General features: G+C 33.8%; 1 protein-coding gene across 4 annotated transcripts in view; it reads left to right on the forward strand.

Annotated features, from left to right (window-relative positions):
- The window catches only part of TBCK (TBC1 domain containing kinase), a 221969-nt gene that overhangs the window by 49068 nt on the left and 150211 nt on the right, over positions 1-22690 (forward strand). For all 4 annotated transcript variants that reach the window (XM_047751738.1, XM_047751736.1, XM_047751735.1 and 1 more), the window contains exons 4-6: positions 8620-8734; positions 11875-11948; positions 17319-17460. In XM_047751738.1, coding sequence (XP_047607694.1) covers positions 8620-8734; positions 11875-11948; positions 17319-17460 — 331 coding nt within the window. The remainder of the gene's footprint in view (positions 1-8619; positions 8735-11874; positions 11949-17318; positions 17461-22690) is intronic.

The raw sequence follows: 22690 nt of genomic DNA on the forward strand, positions 1-22690 counted from the left end.
ACTTCCTTTTTCAATTCCAAAAGCTTTCTTGTTTTCTTTTTCCTTTAGAAAAAGTTGCTCTGTTAAATATTGTGGTTTTTTTAAAAAGTGTCAACATTTAGTAAATGATCAAAGGAAAATTAAGAGCATCAGAGACATTAACTCATCACTGAAAATATCCCCTCTTCAAATTCTGAAATTATAAGCAAGTGAATCATTAAAATTTCTATACTAGTTGAGCTCTTTTGTTTTGAAATTGTAGAAGGAAGGTTTAGGTTAAAGATAGCAAATGTTATACAGTTGTTTTATTATCTGAATGTTAATCACTAATATTTTATTTTTCCTTTCCATTTCTTAAGTCATACAGTAGCTAACTATATTTCATTTGTGTTTCTTCTTTCTTGACATTTTACCTCAGGCTACCAAGTAAAGAAAGTTTTAGACCAAAAGGAAAATTTCTGTGGGAGTGATCTTGTTTTATAAGGTGTAAGAACATCTTGAACTCATAGAATCCAGAAGTGTGTTTCCTCCTTTGGTTTGCTGACTGTATGGGTATTTTGGCTTTGGAGAGGCTGTTAGAAATATCATGGATTGTGGATCTGAGGAAATAGCATGTGTGGTTTTAGTTACCACCTATATATGAATGACTTCCAAATCTGTCTCAGCAATCCTGACCTCTCATTCTCTTTCTTGGCTTCTATTTCTTGCACTCTGAATAACGTCTCTTCTTGGAAACTCTGCAAGTACTGAAAAGAACTAATGGTCTGAGGCTGATAGGAATTTCTACTCATTTCCATTTATTTTTCCACAGTTTCATTGGAGAATAATTGACATACAAGAAAACTGCAAGTATTTTATGTATACATTTGATGAGTTTGGACATATGCATGTAGCCATAAAACCATCACCAAAATCAAGTAATAGACATATCCACCATCTCCATAGTTTCCTTAAGTTATTTTTATTTGTGTCATCTCACTTAACATGAGGTCTAACAATTTTTTAAGAATGCAATTGGTTAAGCAGAATGTTGTACAGCAGATCACTAGAACTTAATAAACCTGCATAACAAACTTTATACCAATTGACAACTCCCATTTTCTTGTCTCCCTATCCCCTAGTAACTACTGTTCTATTTTCTACTTCTGTGAGTTTGACTATTTTAGATACATCATATAAGTGGAATGTAAGAATTTGTCCTTTTGTGTCTGGCTTATTTCACTTAGAATAATGCCCTCCAACTTCATCCATGTAGTCACAAATGGCAGGATTTTCTTTACTTTTTCTCTTCTTAGGGTCCATGGCATATGGAAGTTCTCAGGCGAGGGGTCACATCACAGCTGCAGCTGCAGACCTACCCCACAGCCACAGCAACACTGGATCCAGGCTGAATCTGCAAGCTATGTCATAGCTTGCAGCAATGATGGATCCTTAACCTATCAAGCGAGGCCAGAGATCAAATCCACCTCCTCATGGACACTATGTTGGGTTCTTAACCCACTGAGGCACAATATGGGAACTCCAGGATTTTCTTATTTTAAAGATGAATAATATTCTATCATATGTATACAAAACATTTTCTTTAACCATCTGTTGATGGATATTTGGGTTGTAAAAGAGAATGTTTATGGTATGTTTTAAATCCGACAGAATTCTCATCATTGATTTTTTTCGCCTGGTGTTTTCTTACATATTTTTCATATTTATTATTCTTACCATATACATACAAAAAGGGACACAAGGGAACTTTTGGAGGTGATGTATATGTCTGTTACCTTGATTGTGGTGATGGTTTCTTGTTTGCGTTATGTCCAATCCTATCAAATTGTATATGTTAAATATGTGCAGTTTTTTTATATATCAGTTATACCTCAATAAAACTAATTTTCCTTCCTTTCTTTCTCTCTCTCTTTCTCTTTCTTTCTTTCTTTCTTTCTTTCTTTCTTACGGCTGCACCTGTGGCATATGGAAGTTCCCAGCCTAGGGGCCAAATCAGAGCTGCAGGCTTTCAGCAACTCCAGATCCTTAACCCACTGAGCGAGACCAGGGATTGAACCTGCATCCTTATGGACACTATGTCAGGTTCTTAACCCACTGAGCCTCAAAGGGAATTCCAATAATTTAAAAAAAAATAATGAAAATTCTAGATGTTCCCATTGTGGCTCAGCAGGTTAGAGACCTGCTGTTGTCTCCATGAGGATGTGGGTTCAATCCCTGGCCTTGCTCAGTGGGTTAAGGATCTGGCATTACCACAAGCTCTGGTGTAGGTCGCAGTTGTAGTTTAGATCCAGTGTTACTACGGCTATGGCATAGGCCCCAGCTGCAGCTCTGATTTGACCCCTGGCCTGGGAACTTCCATATGCCACAAGTGTGGCTATAAAAAAATAAAATAAAATAAAAAAATAATAACTCTGAAAGACATTAAAGTAGACTTGAACAAATAGACAAATCCTTTTTTCTTGGATGAAATAACTCAAATTCATAAAGATGTTGTCTCCCCTAGCTAATCAGCAGATATAATGTACTCAAGTATGAAACATGAACAAGTGTTTTTTTTTAAGCTAGAAAAATTGTAGGAATCTGTCTTAACAACTTAGTCTGCTTTGCAGTTTTAGCCGGATATTAACAAAATTACCATATTACCCACTATATGATGTTCACTCTTCTTTTAGTAAATAAAAGAATAGAAGGAGAAATATATTTTCAGCAATTAGTACTTCTTTTTGGGTAGCCATTGTGTGAGCTTGAGCAGTTTATGTTTTTTTGACTTGCTGAAGGATAATACACACTCTTATAAGAGATAATAACACTCTTGATCCATTGCTAGTCCATTGCTAGTCCATAGCTTTTTTGAGCTTATATATTTTTTAGTGGTCATGAATTTAATCTTGTTATCTGCACCCTCTTGCACCATTATGGATGTCATCGTATACATTTATTGTACACTTTTTACTGGATACATTTTTATGGAATAACTTGTAGACGCAATGGTAGGCATAAGAATTCTAAGTTAAATAAACTTCAAGGTACTCAAGGTATCACTTCCTCAAGGTACAGTGAGAGAGACAAACCTGCACAGAAGTCATTACCAAAGAATTAATAAGCCCTGCAACTATGTACTGTCAGGATATAGACACCTGCAATTCTACTAGAGGTAGAGCCATTGGATGAGAAGCTGTTAAGGATCCTGGTACAAAAAAAAAAAAAGAAATGACCGAATAAATCTAGAATAAAGAAGGATTTCAAAAATAAATAAATAAAGGACTGGTTGAGATAACAGAGGAGGCTTAAGAGAATAGGATTCTCAAGGTTGTAATGAAATTAGCAGGTCCTCAGAAATGGGGAACAGAGAAGTATAGGAGGTTGTAGTTGAAAATCAAGATATTTTGAGTAACTAGAGGTTGAACAATGTCTCATGACAAACTGTATTTCAGGATATTGGCTGGACTTAGATAAATATTTGTGGCTGTGAATATGTGAAGCTAACGCATTCTTACAGATAATTAAATTAATCGTCTTGGCCCTGGTATGTTTTAAACTAAGCTAAATAGCTACAAATAATTTACAGGTGATTGAATTAGAAGCACACAGTGTAAATTTCTTTTGGAATGCATCTGGAAATGGATAAGCAAAACATACTTTATATTGTACTAACTTAATAGATTTGAAATTCATTAAGCCATATTCAGAATCCAAGTACAATCAAGTTGACTCATGCCTAGAAATTATCGACATTTGTTCTTGGTGGTGGTGGTAATGATGTTTTTTTTTTCTTTTAGTTTTTAATCTTACTTTTCCAAGATTTATGATTCTTTTAAGTATGCTTTGTTCTCACCAGTGTAATAAATTTTTGTGTTTTCCTCTTAAGACAGAGGAAAAGAATGATTATCTTTGCCATCTTTCTGCTTCTAACCTCTCCATGTCTTTATATAATAAATATGTCTCTTGTAGACAGCAAAAAAAAAAATTTATTTTCATCTCCTAACTTAAGATTATAATTGTCTCAAAATTCTATTGAATTCAACTGTATTAAAATTATTGGTTTATAAATCTGTATTTTCAGTTATACTGTAGGCGTCTTGATTGTTAAGATCTGCTTTTCTTCTTAGTATCCATGGAACCTAAAAATGCAGTACCAAGCAGTTATTAGCCACTTAATTGATGAGTTTGAATATAAATGAAAGTATCTCAGAATATCATCTTGCTTTATCAGAAATTATTCATCATTATTTTGATGCTTTTGGTCATATCTATGTATTTATAAATACCAAGGATTTTTAAGCTCATTAAACCTTTCAGAGTATCAGGGACAATGGTAATAAAGTAAATGCTACCCTCTCAGTCTCTGGGAGTAACAATAGTAATTAATAATTTCAAAAGAAAGAGAATAGAAGTTCCTGTTGTGGCTCAGTGGGTCAAGAACTCAACATAGTGTCTGTGAGAAGGTCCCTGGCCTTGCTCAGTAGGTTAAGAATCCAGTGTTGCCACAAGTTGTGGCTTAGGTTGCACATGTGGCTTGGATTTGGTGTTGCCATGGCTGTGGTGTAGGCCAGTAGCTGCAGCTGTGGTTCCTCCCTAGCCTGGGAATTTCCATATGCCACAGGTGCAGCTATAAAAAGAAAAAAGCAAAAAAAGGAAAAAAGAAAGAATATTTTCTGACTTGAAGTTTAATTTACAATTTTCAAGTTAGTGATGGATTTTTCTACTAACAAGATTCTGACTTGGAAATTGTATAGAATGTTGTGCCGTGCCAACATTTTTTTTTTTCAATTGTACCAATCCTATTCTCTTTATCCTAACTCTCATTCTTGAGTCCAGTTTTAATTAAACTGTGATATAGTATTATTGGATATATGATTTTTTTACCTTGTTGCTGCATTATAGTTACATTAGCTGCTTCAAAGAAATCTTTTTTAAGATTTCATAATTTAAGTTTTTGGTAGTATTAAATACAGCGTTAAAAACAAATATGTATACAAAATTCCACAAATACCGAATTTTTCCTGTTATAGAGGATACCATTATCTTTTTCTTTTCCTTTATACCTTATATTTTAACATAAATTTAAAAGTTAAATCCTAAGTGCACAAAAGGACAGAAAAGCAGATCTGATAGCAGTATGCAGATTTAAACTGGAGTACTGTGTCTATTAACTGTAATTCATATATAGTCTCAATTAATAATTAAGAAAATGCATGTCATGAGTTTCATCTTTATGTTTATATTTTTAAAAAATTGTTTCAATGCAAATGGTTATCAGCTTAATAAAAGCGTGAACCTACTTTTTGATGTGTATTTACAATTACATCTTAATCAAATAACAAAAGCAGCTAGAAAAAGTGGAAGACACAGTCTTCTGTTTTCAGCCGTTTCAGAACTGGTTTAATGAATAATTCACTTTAAAAGTTTGATTTTAATTTCAAGAGAGACATCTTGTATTGAAATAGTGTGCAACTGAGGTCCTCTAGTGTTACAGCTGAATATGGCATCAACTTTTAAGATTTTGCGCAATGTGTGTATATGAGAGAGAAAGAGAAACAGACACGGGCAGAAACAGACAGAGATGCAGAGAGAAGAATAAGGACAAGAGAGATCACTAGTTTAAGGCTGACACAGAGCAAATGACCTCAGAAAACTGGTATTCCCACTGTGGCACAGTGCGTTAAGAATCAGATTGCAACTGTTCAGGTCACTGTGGAGGTGCAGGTTCAATCCTGTCCCAGCATCGTGGGTTGAAAGATCTAGTGTTGCTACAGCTGCAGCTCAGATTCAATCTATGGCCAGGGAACTCCCATATGCCAGAGATGTGGCCATAAAAAATTAAAATAAAAAAAAATAAATAACCTTCAGAAAACTAGGTTCTTATATTTTGTTAATCAATCCCAAGGAAAGTATTTCTTTGTTTTTAAGAAGGAGGGGGTTGCATTCTTTCATGTGCACATATTTATCAATGTAATTGTAGTTATTTTGAAATTTGGAGTCTTTTCCTTTAAAAAATTGGCTTTTTTTTTGCAGATATTATTGAGTTCTCTATTAATTTTTAATTGTTTTTATTTTACACATTTCTTATTTGCTTAGTACTGGCTGTTGTGGCACAGAAGTAAGTTTAGTTCTAACTGAAAGATACAGTAGTGGGAGAAAATAGTCAAATATATAACAAATCAGCTTTTCCTTGTTATTGTTTTTGTGTTAATAAAACACATGAGTTTTCAGATGAAAAGGGCATACCTAGTGCTTATAAGCACAAATTCTCAGCTGCCCACACCCTAGACATATTGGGCTAAAACTTTATAAGTCTAAGGATAAAGTATAAAAGAATCCTGAAAGCCCCAGAGAGGAGTAACATGGTATCTACAACAAAATTAGAATCAGGCTGATATTAGACTTCTTGCCATTAATAAAGAACATTCAAAGATGATGGAGAAATTCTAAGTTTAAAGACAGTAATAAGACATTTTAAGACATGCCATGCTTTAAAATATTTACTTATGCCACTCTTATGAAAAATTTTCTCCTGGATGTATTCTAGCTAAATAACAAAAATACACATAAAGAATAATATGAGGTATAAAAATGATGACTGACGATAATCTTCACGAATAGAGTTGTATTATAAAAATATAGTATCCATTAAGTCCTGATTAATGAGACATTTTCTCTTGAGAGCTAGAATTTAAATGGCTTATGTTTTTATTTCCTCTTCTGCTTAGTTCTACAGTGAACTTTTACTAAACGTTGTATAGCAATGTAGCAATCACTTCCCATCTTTCTCGGAGTAAAAAGCCAAAGGCCTAAATGGCCGTGGAAGGTCTGGCTCCTTGCTGCCTCTCTGACCTTATCTCCTACCAGCCTTACCCTTTGCTCACTCTACTACATACACAGTAGCTTCAGGACTTGTTTACTGTGCTCTCTGCCTGAATCACACATTTCCCAGGGAGATGCCTGTCTTTTTCCCTTCTTTTAAATTTCTGCACATATGTCACTTCCGTGAGACCTTCCGTCCTTGATCATACCGTGTATATAATAGCAACCCACCTTCTCTCTTCTCTTTCCTACTCTTCCTCCTTAGTACTTAATTACTGTATGTCATATTATATATTTACATTTTGTTTAGCCTACAAGAAAGGCCAAGTGAAGTTTCTTTTATCTCCCTTATAACATTTGATAATATAAAATAATATAAGTAGTAAAAATCAGGAGTTGGAAAAGGAAAATGGGGACATGTTAATTATATAATCTTGCATAGTGAAGAGTTCGTTAATATAAAAGTCTAACCACCAAAAGAATTAAAAGCAGAAACTGCTAAAGGTGGTTACTTCTGGAAAGCCAGACTAGGATGAGAAGAGAGGAATTTTAACTTTTCATCCTTTCTTCTTGTGGTGTTAATTTAGAGGAGGGAATCAATTACTCTTTTTTTAAAATTATATTCAGCCTATTCTTTAATGTTAGGTTTATTGAGATTAATTTACATACCTTAAAATTTACCCTTTTAGTGTACAGCTCAATCACTTTGACCCACTCTGTTCTATAGCTATCATCAAAATTAAGAATAGAACAATTCCACCAGGTAAAATTTTCACACTCCTTTGTAGTCAACCCATGCCCTCCACCCAAGCCCAGGGAAATTAGTGATTTTTTTAACTTAAATCTTTTGTTTAATGTAGATTCCTTGCAGCCTGAATATAATCAAATCTTAATTGGTGAGTTTGGAGCATTTACGTTTAATGTAATGGCTGGTACATCTGAATTAAATCTCTTCTAATTGTTCCATTTTTCTTTGTTTTTCTTTTATCCTGCCTGCTTTTAGGTTGACTAATTTTTAATAATCTCACTGTATCTCTACTATTAGCTTGTTATTTATACCTTTTCAAAAAGCTGATTTAGTAGTTACCCCCAGATATTAATTTCAAAAAAGATCTAATTTAAAATATTTTTTAAAATAGTAAAATGAGATGTATACCCAAATGTTAATTTGGTGGTTTAGCAGGGTGTGTTTGAATTAGTCTCCCTACTTTTTTGAATATTCTCCCTATCTTTCTATATGAATGATGTTTTATTTCAAAAAAAAAAGCAGAATGAGAGGAAGAGAGAGAAAGAAACTCAGCATCCCTGTGGATGATGACTTATGACAGAATAGGATAAGAAAGAAATGTTGAATAAATCATAAATTACTGGAGGTTGTGCATTGATATGGAAAGTAAGCTCATATCTATCTACTGTAAAATACGTTGTAGCTATTTTTTAGGGACTGAGGTATTTTGTCTTGAACAAGATAAGTGGTTTTCACTGACTTGGTTCTGCCATGTATCTGGAGCTGTCTTGATAATTTGGCAAAGCCCAACATGCAGAAGGTCATTTGCACACCCCCAAAATTAAACTCCCATCCTGGAAAAACAGACCCTGCTTTAGGAAGCTGTAGGTTCTTTCTCAGATCAACTCTGTGGCAATCGGAAAATCAAAAATATGTACAAGTAGATATTTTAGAAAATGAATAGAACCTACTTTCCCTGAAAAGAGGAGAAAAAATAAAAACATAGCTCTTTGAATTTCATCACCAAAACTCATTTTTATTTCTTAAAACAGATTCTATATGTGTTTTGTAATTAATCTATTGATCTGTGAATTTTCTTTTCTTTGCAGCTATCCAAAAGTTTTGTGCATAGCGTTTGAGGTACTTCAGGGCTTACAGTATATGAACAAGCATGGTATAGTACACCGGGCACTGTCTCCTCATAATATCCTTTTGGATCGAAAGGTAATCATCAAATAATACATTAAGTATTTGTTCTTTATTTCAGCTTAGAAGGTACTGAAATTAGGCGCATTCAGTTGATCAGAGGGACTGTAGAATTAGAATATGTCTTAAGAGTATTTATATTGAAAAGACTATATGAATGTATTATTCTTGAGGTTCTTTTTTTAAAAAAGCCAAGTATCTCTAAATTATATAAATCCATGTGTCCTAGACATGCATTGTTCTTTTTTCCCCAGACTCATATTCTAATGTCATGTTTTATTTTTCCTTTAACTCATTTTCTAAAATATATGCATTCTAACTTCCCAATCCACCCTTCTTCTAAATTTTCTTTCATCTTGAGAAAGATTCTGTATTTACATGAAATATTTTTCTCATAGCACAACTGAATTGTCTTCTCTACTTTATTCTTCTTTCCTACTTTCTCTTTTTATTTTATTCCTCACTTATTTTCTTTATATACCAGTTGTTCATACCTAGCTTCTTTTTTAAATTGCTTCTCTGCATTGAAAACTTATGAGGGATTAATAAGAAGCCAGTAACCCCCTCTAAGAGCATTATGGGTAGCAAGGTATTTGTTTCAGGAATAATCATAATTTCATTATTTTTCATAAGCATATAAAATAGTTTTGAGGAAATGAGGGGGGATTATTTTCTGTATTAGTAGGATTATTCTTTTTCTCTGATTTTCTTCCAGGCCTTTAGTACATACCCTATGTTATTAAAGATAAAATGGTGCTTATTAATTTCATACTTATGAGAGAAGAGGCCTAACCAATTTGAATTGTTTTAAAATATTAATGTTTTATAATTCTGAGAAATAGAATTCTTGAGAAAAAGAAAACAATTTTGTTATTTTTATTTTTTCTATGTAATGATTTTTGTTTTTTCCATTGTAGCTGGTTTACAGTGTTCTGTCAGTTTTCTACTGTACAGCAAGGTGACCCAGTCACATATACATGTATACATTCTTTTTTCTCTCATTATCATCTCCATCATATAGATATAGTTCCCAGTGCTGTACAGCAGGATCTCATTGCTTATCCATTCCAAAGGCAATAGTTTGCATCTATTAACCCCAATTCCCAATCCTTCCCGCTCCCTCCCCCTCCCCCTTGGCAACCACAAGTCTGTTTTCTATGTTTATGATTTTATTTTCAGTGGGAAGGTTCATTTGTGCCATAATTAGATTCCAGATATAAGTGATATCATATGGTGTTTGTCTTTCTGATTCTGAATTACTTCACTCAGTGTGAGAGTTTCTAGTTCCATCCATATTGCTGCAAATGTCATTATTCTGTTCTTTTTGATGCCTGAGTAGTATTCCATTGTGTCTGTATACCATATCTTCTTAATCCAATCATCTGTTGATGGCCATTAGGTTGTTTCCATGTCTTGACTATTGTGAATGGTGCTGCAATGATCATGCTGGTGCATGTGTCTTTTTCAAGGAAAGTTTTGTCCAGATAGATGCCCAAGAGTGGGATTGCTGGGTCATATGGTAGTTCTATGTATAGTTTTCTAAGGTACCTCCATACTGTTCTCCATAGTGGTTGTACCAATTTAGAGTCCCACCAACAGTCAGGAGACTTCCCTTTTCTCCACACCCTCTCCAGCATTTGTTATTTGTGGACTTATTAATGATGGCCATTCTGACTGGTGTGAGGTGGTAGCTCAGCTCATAGTAGTTTTGATTTGCATTTCTCTAATAACCAGTGATGTCGAGCATTTTTTCATGTGCTTGTTAGCCATTTGTATATCTTCTTTGGAGAAATGTCTATTCAGGTCTTTTGTCCATTGGGTTGTTGGCTTTTTTGCTGTTGAGTTGTATAAGTTGTTTGTATATTTTAGAGATTGAGCCCTTGTCAGTTGCATCATTTGAAACTATTTTCTCCCATTCTGTAAGTTGTCTTTTGGGGTTTTTTTATGGTTTCCTTTGCTGTGCAAAAGCTTGTCAGTTTGATTAGGTCCCACTGGTTTATTTATTAGCTTTAATTTCTGTTGCCTTGGGAGGCTGACCTGAGAAAACATTTGTAAGATTGATATCAGAAAATATTTTGCCTATGTTCTCTTCTAGGAGTTTGATGGTGTCTTGTCTTAACATTTAAGTCTTTCAGGCATTTTGAGTTTATTTTGGTGCATGGTGTGAGGGTGTGTTCCGGTTTCATTGATTTGCATGCAGCTGTCCAGTTTTCCCAGCAATACTTGCTGAAAAGACTGTCTCTTTCCCATTTTATACTCTTGACTCCTTTGTCAAAGGTTAATTGACCGTAGGTGTCTAGGTTTATTTCTGTGTTCTCTATTCTGTTCCATTTGTCTTTATGTCTGTTTTGGTACTGGTACTACACTGTCTTGATTACTATGGCTTTGCAGTATTGCCTGAAGTCTGGGAGAGTTATGCCTCCAGCTTGGTTTTTGTTCTTCAGGTTTGCTTTGGCAATTTTGGTTCTTTTGTGGTTCCATATGAATTTTGGGATGGTTTGTTCTAGTTCTGTGAAAAGCAAACCAGGTTTAAAATCAATTTAATTTTTTGTCTTAAAGATCTAAAAGAGGAAAAACTTGAGATGTAAAATTTGTGTTTGCCTTTTAATAACCTCACTTTTATCATAGTTATGATTATTCTCAAAAAATATAAAAATTGTTGGAAATAAAGCAAATTTACTAGTATCTTAATCATTTGCGAACTGATCTTTTCAAGTTCAAAAGTTCCTTGTCAAGTTTAAATTGTAACATTATGGATGGACTTGCAATTTCCTGAAAAAAAATTTCTTTTGTGAAAATTGCAAAATATTCTAAATAAGGATTCAAGGCAGCTAAAGACATTTTTGCTTTCTAAAGAAGCCCAGAAAATATAAACAGCAAAAATTTTTAAATGTTGTCAGTTTGATATATATATTACATATATGTGTGTCTGTATGATACTTGTATATATATATATATATATTTATGTTAGTAATGAACACCAAGCAGACTTCAAACATTGACATAATTTTTAATAAAATTATGGCAAAATATAATTTGTTTCTAATGTATCTGACTCTATGATTGTGTCCTTACTTATAAAATGTATAATCATAATTTTCATTACCATTAATATTAAGATATTTTATAGTGATTTTTTTCTTCCTTTATTAATTTAGGGACATGTTAAATTGGCTAAATTTGGACTTTATCACATGACAGCTTATGGTGATGATGTAGATTTTCCAATTGGGTAAGAATATGTTGTTTGTTTTTTCTGAGTTCTGTCTAAACTTCTAATATTTGTTAAAGTATGTATTTTATTAATATATTGTCATATTACTTTTTGACATAAAACTACCTTTTTGAAATTAAACACGTCTTAATTTTGCAAGTCGACAATGAGTTTTTCCGAGCATACAAAAGTTCCCTGATGTTGATCTTTAATTGAATTGGTATACAGACTAATGGGTTATTGACCTTCCTCACTTTACAGTGCTTACTAAAATTAACTTTATTTCATTCTGAATTAGGTAAATTTTAGGCAAGAAGGCTGAAAAAATTCTCACTTAATGATAATGTGTGTTCCTCAGAAGACTTTGAAATAGCACAATCATATTACCTACTCATATTTCTAAATATTTTTTGTTTTGTTTTGTCTCTTTTTTCCTAGGATCACACCCACGGCATATTGAAGTTCTCAGGCTAGTGGTCCAAACAGAGCTTCAGCTGCCAGCCTACCCCACAGCCACAGCAACACCAGATCTGAGCCACATCTGTGGCCTACTCCACAGCTCATGGCAATGCCGGATCCATAGCCCACTGAGTGGGGCCAGGAATCGAACCCACATCCTCATGGATACTAGTTGGGTTTGTTCCTGCTGAGCCACACAGAGAACTCCTAATGTCTCCAAGTTTTAATTCCCTGTTCTCTGATATGTAATTGTACATTAAGCTTCAAGTTGATTCACTGTGGATATCAGAGATAATTGGTTAGATTCTATACCTGAAAATCTATGTTTAAGTCTGGAGAAGTTTATTTGATCACTTCTGATATGAAATCCTAAATTTAGGTTGACTCCCAAAAAGGGAATGAAAGTTTATTTCATCCTGTACTCAATGGGATACTTTTGATGTAGATATTTGTATTATATTGTATGGTTGTCTTTTATAGAATTGTTTTGTAAGTGTTTAATTTTCATATTATTTTAGGAGTTACAACATAGTAAAAAGAATTCCTATACAGCCTTCACTAGGATTCCCTAAATGTTAACATTTCATTTATTTTATCTTTATTCTGTCTTACACATATATGTGTGTGTGTGTGTATAATATGACTTTTTTCTGAATTATTTAAGAGTTATCAATGTAGATAGTGGTCTTTTAGACCTAAATACTTCAGTTTGTATTTCCTAAAGTGAAGAATTTTCTTATATAACCACAAAATTATTATCAAAACCAGGAAATTAAAATTGATACAATACTATTACCTAGAGACCTTAGAATATCTTTTAACTACTATGTGGTTGTTTTTAGTAATATCTATTTGTGTTCTTCTCTTTGGTTTCTCTAAAGTCAGTTCTGTCACTCCATTATTGGGAGTTGTGATTTGGAGTCAAATATTTTTTGTTTTGTTATGGAGTGTGTTTCTGCAGAAGAACATTGCTTAAAAACTTAATTAGATATTTAAAATCTCATTTATAAATTACCTTTTATCTTTATAAGTTAGATGATAGGTTTCTTACTTAAAATTTTGATTAGTTTGGCCATAGCTAATAATCTTAAAATACTTAGTTACTGCTGCATTTATTAAGTAATATTTATCAAAAACCTTTTCTTCTGGCTGCTGGATATACAAAATGGTAAGACAGGTACCCATCATCCAAAAGCTCATTATTTAATGAGAAATTTTTGTGTTTTGATGGCCTCCTTTTTAATGTGCATAAATTCATAATCTTATAATTTTGCCTACCAGAACTTGTGGTTTTAGGCAACAAACAGTTATTTTCACAAGCATGGAAACAATATTTTGTCAAAATCACCTATGCTATATTTGTTTAAAAAAACTTTTTGAATATAATAAAAATAAGTTCTTAGTAATGCTTCAATGTCTTCGTTACATGTGGTAATTGCCTTTTGAAATATCTTTTAGGCAACTGTAGTAAATGTACCTCTTTATTTTGTCTAAATGTACATAAGAGAGAACTCCAAAAACAATACAAACAAAAATTACTTGAACTTTTTCCTCTTATTTAAAGGTGTTTTAGGTTTTAGTGATGAATAGAAGAAAGGAAGTGATTTTTCTTAAAGCACATTAAGCATTTTGAAGAGTTACATATAAGTTTAAAATGCTTGGGTAGAATTGGTCTCATGTGCCATTTGGTTTGGCTTACTTTGAAGTCTTAGACCCAAAAGGTCTGATCAGAGAGTATCAAAGAACAAAATGTGAAACATTAGCCAGGAAAAATAAAGCGATCAAACAGCTAAGGCATGAAAGAAAATATTTACACCAGAAGAAGCTTGCAGTTGATTCAAAAGACAAATATTAAGGAACAACAAAGTAAAATGTTAACATCTGTTTCAAAATATTGTAAAGAGTTAGAAATTGGGCATTTATTTCAGTTGGCCAGTAGCTTAATACCTTGTTAAAACATCAGACAGATGATGAAAGCTGCTTGTATTTATCTCACCAGTCATACTCACAGCAGAGTTCTAGTAATTTTCTTTGAGTGTTAAAATGCTATGCTAAGGAGACACTTCTTGAAAGGAGATAATCTATATTACAAAACATTCCTAAGGTTTATTATTTTTAACTAATTAATAAGTCCTTGATTAAAAGGGGAATTAGATTAGAGCAAATGTCACCTCTATACTTCTAAAGATCACCAGTCAGAAGTTTTAGGTATAACAATTTACCTACAGTATTGCTTGACTTTTCACTATCCATGCTATTATTTGAGGCTTAGATGTCCTGGAAATCAGGATCAAAAAAATGAACAGTTTACCTTCTGTATGTGTCATGCTGGTGATCATAAAAATAAAACATTTCATTTGTGTCATAGTTTTCATTTTTATAAAGCTTCTTTATGTGTTACTAATGTTTTTAACAGTTTTGAAAGGTAGGTGTTATTACTCTGATTAAGAAACCCTACTCATGGAGTTCCCTTCCAGCTCAGTGGTTAATGAATCTAACTAGGAACCATGAGGTTTGGGGTCCGATCCCTGGCCTTGCTCAGTGGTTTGAGGATCCGGCGTTGCCGTGAGCTGTGGTGTAGGCTGCAGACGTGGCTTGGATCCCGTGTTGCTGTGGCTCTGGCGTAGGCCAGTGGCTACAGCTCCGATTAGACCCTTAGCCTGGGAACCTCCATATGCCATGGGAATGGCCCAAGAAATGGCAAAAGAAAAACAAAAAACAAAAAGAAATGCTAATCATATAAAGAATATGTGATTGGACTAAAATTAGAACACAGGTATTATCATATCAAGTTCATTGCTTTTCTACTGGACTTCACTCGTCTCCAGAGATTTCACATATTCATTCAGAAGAGCAGTATGATCACCTCAGGATAAAATGATGTCATAGTACAAACTTGTGTGTATAAAAAGGTGCCTCAGCCTCTCCAGTTATCAAGGAAATAAAATTAAAATTACAGTGGTGTATAGGTCCTGGTACCACATGGCCAAACCTTAGAAAGTTTGTCACTGCTGTCCAATAACTGTTGAAGAAGTAAGCAGTAAGATCTGTCGTATGCTGCTGGTGGGAATGTAAATTTGTACAACCCCCTTTGAAGAACATTTGGTATCATATTATAAAGTTGGAAGTACACGTGTCTTATGGCCTAGGAATTTAATCCTAGGTTTTTACCCTTGGGGAAACTTTTGCAGATGTACACTGCACACAGTATTTTTGATAACATTGTTTATAATATTAAAAAATAGGAAATAAATGCCCATTGACATTAGAATGAATAAATTATGATGTATTCGTAAAATAGAAGTAAAAATGAATGACAAAGCTACATGCAGCATATGGATGGCTCTTAAATAATGTTGATTAAAAAAGCAAATCACAAAGGAATACTTTCAGCATAATTCCAATAATATAAAATTCAGGAATATGCTTGACTTAAACAATACGTCTTTTATAAACATGGTAAAGCTGTAAAGGAAATGGAAGGGAATTATAAACATAAAATTCCAATTTTCTGTTCCTTTTGGGGGATACCAGGGAGATATAGTTAGGGAGAAACAGAGAGGGATCTTTAGTGATAATTTGATATTATTTATTTAAACTGCTTGGTAGGTACATGGGTATTCTTTTAAGCTTTATTCCTTATACCTTATGTTATATGACTATTAGGCATATTTAATAGTCTGTCTTTTGTATTTACTAAAACAGTTTTCAAAAAATTTATCTTGGTGAAGGTATGGAGGATAGGCACTCATATATTGCTTATGAGAATATAAATTGCTATAACCTGAAAGGGCAATTTGGAAACATATGCCAAAATTTAAAATGCCTCTATGTTATGACTTTGTAGTGCCACATTTAGGAATTTGTCTTTCATCTCTGCATACACTTATGGGGAATGAAATACTTATAGTACATCCAAATCAGCATTGCTCGTAACGGCAAAAGAATGGAACTTCTAAAATATCCTTCAGAGTTGCATCAAGTAAATTGAGTGCATCAATACAACGAAATTATTGGCAGTTTTCAAAAAGAGTGAGGCAAATGTATATGTACTTTTGTTGAATAATCTCTAAAATGTATTTTAAGTGAAAAGGAAAGGATACAAAATAGTGTGTATGGTGTGCTTCCCTATGGGGCAGTGATGATGGGTGGTCAAATTTATTTACTTATTCGGAGTTCCTGTTGGGGCTCAGCAGGTGTCTGTGAGGAGGTGAGTTCTGTCCCTGGCTTTGGTCAGTGGGTTAAGAATCCAGCATTACCCCAAGCTTCAGATAGGCAGCAGATGTGGCTCGGATCTGGCATTGCTGTGGCTTTGGTATAGGCAGGCAGCTGCAGCCCCAATTCGACCCCTAACCTGGGAACTTCCATATGCCATAGGTGTGGCTATAAAAAGAAAAAAAAAAGTTAATAAAAATAAGAAATAAAAATAAATTTAAAAATGTATTTACACATAAATATATATGGGTGACTGGAGTACAGAGATAGGAGAGAGTCTTACCTTTCAATTTATAGATTTTTACATTCCTACTATATAAAAGAATATATACTATTTTCAAAGATAAAATGCGCTTTAAATAAGAGTTAAGAATAAAGAGGAGATAGGCAGTAAGGAGAAAGGAGAGACACCAGGAAACCTGGAATGCTACAAGAAGGCAATGTCTTAAAAGAGAAAACAAAGAAAAGAACTAATGTTGCAGATAGATGTGATAGTTTTTAAATTATTTTAGTCATATATTTTCTCTTGATTCCTAGACATAAATATTTGTGTTGTTATGATTAATTTAGAATTTTTCCTAGCAAATGTTAATTTAATCACATTTTGCTTTTATATAGATCATACTATACTGATAGTAAAAATGTATCACTGCATACTTCTTTCACCCTTTATATCTCATAGTTATTATTTCTTTTAAAAATATATCATTGTAGGTATCCATCATACTTGGCACCTGAGGTAATTGCACAAGGAATTTTCAAAACCAGTGATCATGTGCCAAGTGAAAAACCATTGCCTTCTGGCCCCAAATCAGATGTCTGGTCTCTTGGAATCATTTTATTTGAGCTTTGTGTGGTATGTATAAAGAAATTTTAAATGAATAAAAATAAATTGGGTATCCGTTAGAAAAATATTTTTGGATAGGAAAGCTATTTAGTAGTAGTGTGTTTTTGCTTTGCAAATTGACTAGATATGAGCAAATAGCCTTAAATTTCAGTTTGACTTTTTAAAAATCCTGCTTGAGGAGTTCCCGTGTTGGTGCAGTGGTTAACAAATCCCACTAGGAACCATGAGGTTGCGGGTTCGGTCCCTGCCCTTGCTCAGTGGGTTAACGATCCGGTGTTGCCGTGAGCTGTGGTGAAGGTCACAGATGCGGCTCGGATCCCGCGTTGCTGTGGCTCTGGTGTAGGCCGGCGGCTACAGCTCCGATTTGACCCCTAGCCTGGGAACCTCCATATGCCGCGGGAGCAGCCCAAGAAATGGCAAAAAGACAAAAAAAAAAAATCCTGCTTGACTATTTATATATTATTTTGCTATCTAGAAATATTAGCACTTTTATTAAATATTAAAAATGTACACAGGAGTTCCCATTGTGGTGTAGCGGGTTAAGAATCCAGAATTTTCTCTGCAGTAATTAAGTCACTGCTGAGGCGCATATTTGATCCCTGGCCTGGGGCAGTCGGTTAAGGACCTGGTGTTGCCACACCTGTGGCATAGGTCTCAGCTGTGGCTGGATTTGATCCCTGGCCTAGGAATTTCCATATGCTGTGGGTTTTACCAAAAAAAATTTTTACACTGTACTAAAGTGTGAAAAATTATACTTTGGTATATTCATGCTCTCTCTCCTTACCATTTTATTCTTTCTTCCTTAAACACCTTCTCTGTTATGTCCCTTATAAAACTCATGTTGTAATTGAGTTGACCTTTTATGAGGCCTTCCCCCAATATCCTCTGTATCTATTAGGGTAATAAAGACTGTTCAGCTATTAAAAGCAAAGGAATTAAAAATGCAGTAGCTTAAAGAACGCATGTTTTTCTCCCTCATATAACAGTCCACTGAAAGTTGGGGTGGGCTCTGTTCTACATCATGCAGAAACCTAGGCTATCAGGGATGACTCCACCATTCTCACCATCTGGTTTCCAAAGGTAGTCTCTTTATCCTCTTTTTTTAGCCGTAAGGAAGGGAGAGGAGTGAATTCATGGTAATTGTCTTTAAGAAGATGCTGTAAAAAGTTGCAGATATCAACTCTGTAGTTTGATTAGTTACAGTTTACTCATGTGGCCACGTATAAGTGCAAGAGAAACTAAGAAATGTCTAGATAGCAAGAAAGAAGATGAAGATGGATTTGGAGGAACAGCAAATATTTTGTGGATTCTACCTCCAAATACCTGCCAGAGTTAGTCCTCATCTTCTTTGCTCTTCTTTTACAGCATTTGTCACATTTGTCTGCCTTACTTGAGCACTGAGGTCTTTAGAGGCAAGAATTTTTATTATTCTATCTATTCTGTTTTTCAAGGGATTTTTAAAGTATTTTGAAAGTATTAACTCATTGATCTTTACCGTATCTAAGAATTCAGATAACATTATTTTGTTCATTTTATGTATTTTAAGAATTAATTCAATAGTGGAGGTAGTAAAGCGTAATAGTTAGGAGACTAGCTTTTGTAGTCAGAGAGAACTGTGTTTGAAATCTAATGAGGTGAAAAATAGCTGTGAGGTTTAAGGTAACTAAACTAACTCTTAAGGCTTTGATTCTGCTTCCATAAATAATATTAGTATCTCTATTGTGAAGCTGTTGGAAAAATTAAGTGAAATATGTATATATATATATAAAAGTACTTAGTACAGGATGTTGCATTGCGAAGGGTCCATAAATGTTAGCTTTTATTATTAATACTTAAATAGTCATAATAACATGGTACCTTACACATTGGCACTGCTTTCTTAAGAGAAAATGCCAGGTTTTCTGATCCTTTGCCTAGACCATCTAACTTTTCATTGCTATGAAATAACAGTAAATCTCACTTTTGTTTAAAATCATAGCCTAAGTGAAGAATTTTATTGGAATATGAAGTATATAGCTTTTCCTTTTTATTATCATCACATTTATTTAAATTCTTTTTTTTTTGCCTTTTTTTTTTAGGGCTGCTCTCACAGCATGTGGAGTTTCCCAGGCTAGGAGTCCAATTGAAGCTACAGCTGGCAGCCTACGCCATAGCCGCAGCAATGCCAGATCCGAGCTGCATCTGCAACCTACACCACAGCTGACAGCAATGCCAGATCCTTAACCCACTGAGCTAGGCCAGGGATTGAACCCACAACCTCATTGTTCCTAGTCGGATTCCTTTCCGCTGCACCACAACAGGAACTCCACCTATATTTAAATTCTTTATTACTGATCTGGGTATGTCTTATATGAGTAATTCAATTCAACAAATGTTTCTGAGTATTTACTATATGTATAGCAATGCAACAGGAATAAAATGTGATTAAGATGTATTTTCAAAAGTTTGGAATTTAATGCCAATCCATAAATGTTGAAGATAAACACAGAGAGCTATGTGAGTTCCAAGAAAGGAAATACTAATTCCATTATAGGAGCTTCATGAGCTTTTAAGTGGTACTCAAAGTTCAGACAGTCCAGTTTTAGAATGGCTTAAATCTTTCTCTACCTCATCAAACCCTTATTTGATACAAAATATCAAGGTATAAATTAATAAAACACCAACAATTAATGAAGGGAATTTTTGATACATCAGACATTCTAAGGAAATAGATGAAACGTTATAGCATTTTGATGGAAAACTCTTGCCATATTACCAGAAAGTCAATATAGCTGCTCTGCCACCCCAAAGTTTCCATAGTCCAAAAAATGTATAGGAGGATTCTCTTAAAAGATGAGTACATATTGAAGAAGCACCAAACATCTAAAGTGGACCCCTACTATAAAAAAGAAACAATGTATAGAATTTATATTCAATTTACAATAAAAAAGGATTTTTAAATAAACGTATTGTTCTTTAAGAGATAAAGGAAACAATTCAATCCATGAAATAATTATAGAAACTCAGAACCAAAAATGTTTACTGGAAAAAAAAAAAAGAACCAATACAGGAGTTTTATTTTTTGTTTTTTTGTTTTTTTGTTTTTGCTTTTTAGGGCTGCACCGGTGGCAAATGGAGGTTCGGTTCCCAGGCTAGGGGTCTAATTGGAGCTACAGCTGCCTGCCTATGCCACAGCCACAGCAACACTAGATCTAAGCCATGTCTGCAACCTACACTGCAGCTCAAGGTAACTCCAGATCCTTAACCCACTGAGCAAAGCCAGGGATCAAACCCGCAACCTCATGGTTCCTAGTCAGATTCGTTTCACTGCGCCATGACGGGAACTCCCATGTAGGAGTTTCAAGAATGAAATATGTAAGTATTGAAATAAAGAATTAAATAGAAGGATCGTAGGAAACTGGACCTACTGAACACTGAGTAATCCTCCCAGAATATGACACAAAGAGATACAGAAATTAAAAATAGAAATTTTAAAAGACAGGGAAGATAGATTCAGATGTTCTAATATCTATCTTACAGTGGTATCAGAAGTAGAGATTGAAGTTCTTAGTTTGAAAAAACCTACTAATTACCTCGCAAGGCAAAAGAAAAAAAAAATGATAACATGCAAACAACAACAAAATATACCTGGAAGTCTTATACTAAACTTTTAGAGATGACCAATGATGAAGTCAAGGGTAACATTTATTGAGCACTGTGTAAGAGCCAGGTACTTTTCTAATCTCTTTACATCTATTACCTTAATCAATACGCTCACCAATCTTATAAAGTTTATCTAATTACTATTTTTATAGATTAGGAAATCGAGGTACAAAGAGATTAAACAACCTACCCTACTTACATAGTAATAAGTAGTTAAGCAGATTTGTATCCATCAATCTGTATCCAAAGCTTTATGTACCTTTTACCAAGATGCTAAGCTGCCTTTGCTAAACTCCAATGTCTTTTATCAGTGTTAATGACAAAATCTTAACATGTGGTATATAGAAAAGTCACATTACCTACAGAGCATAACAGTTAGATTGGCATTAAACTTCTTAGCTGTATGAATTCAAGAAAATCATGGGACAGTACCATCAAAGTGCTGGAAGGAATTTTGAATTTTGAATTTTTTAACTCACTAAATTAACACTCAGGTGTGAAAGTGAAATAAAGAATAGAATTGGCCCTCTGTATCTGTGAATTCTGCATATGTGGAGTTCAACCAACTGTGAATTTAAAATATTTGAAAAAAAAAATTCCAGAAAGTTCCAAAAAGCAAAACTTGAATTTGCCATGTGATAACAATTTGAAACGTCATGTACATAACATTTACCTTGTATTTACAACTATTTACATAGCATTTGCATTGTATTAGGTATTATAAGTAATCTAGAGATAATTTAAAATATAAGAGAGGATGTGTGTAGGTTATAGGCAAATACTATATGCTATTTTCTGTAATGGACTAGAGTATCAGTGGATTTTGGTTTCTGAGTGGGTCCTGGAGCCAATCCCCCTTGGGTAGTAAGGGATGACTGTGTTGAATTTTGATAGACACGAAGAAAAAATTACTAGTGGGGAAATAATACAATTCAGTCTGTAGGCCTGAATAGGCAGAATGTATTCACAGTATTGCAGCTAATCAAATTTAACTGCTTCTTTGTGTGTGTGTGTGTGTGTGTGTGTGTGTGTGTGTTTTCATCAGAGGGTAGATAAATAGTAAGCATTTAGGCTGAAAAATTATATTGGAGACATATTCTAGGGAACTTGGAATGATATATTGAGAGGTTTATATTTAGTTATTATATAAAGTATGGGGGACCATTTAAAGTTTTTAACAAGATGTTGGTGAAATCAAAGATGCACTTTAGAAGATTAATATTGATAATAACTTAAGAAATTGAGAAGAGAGAGGAATGGCAACTTTTTTTTCAGTGATGTCTCTACCTTTAGTTCTAATTTCATAGGTCTTTAGACAAATTTTTCCTCTCAATTAAAAAAAATAAAAATCAGGGTCTCTTTCTTTATATAACGACTAAGCTATCTCCTTAAGCCTTCTTCTAAGTCTTTTTAATGATCATATAATTTTAGTTTGTTTATAGTAAGAGAAATATAATGCTAAGCATTTTTATACATTATATAACCCTCCTTGCAACCTCTGTGGCATGTATAGTTATTACTCCAGTTTATAAGTGGGAAAAGGGAGGCTTAAGGTAGTTAGGTAATTTGCCAGGTGTTTTACACACACACACACACA

Source organism: Phacochoerus africanus, chromosome 10, assembly GCF_016906955.1.
Source record: "Phacochoerus africanus isolate WHEZ1 chromosome 10, ROS_Pafr_v1, whole genome shotgun sequence".
NCBI classification, from domain to species: domain Eukaryota; kingdom Metazoa; phylum Chordata; class Mammalia; order Artiodactyla; family Suidae; genus Phacochoerus; species Phacochoerus africanus.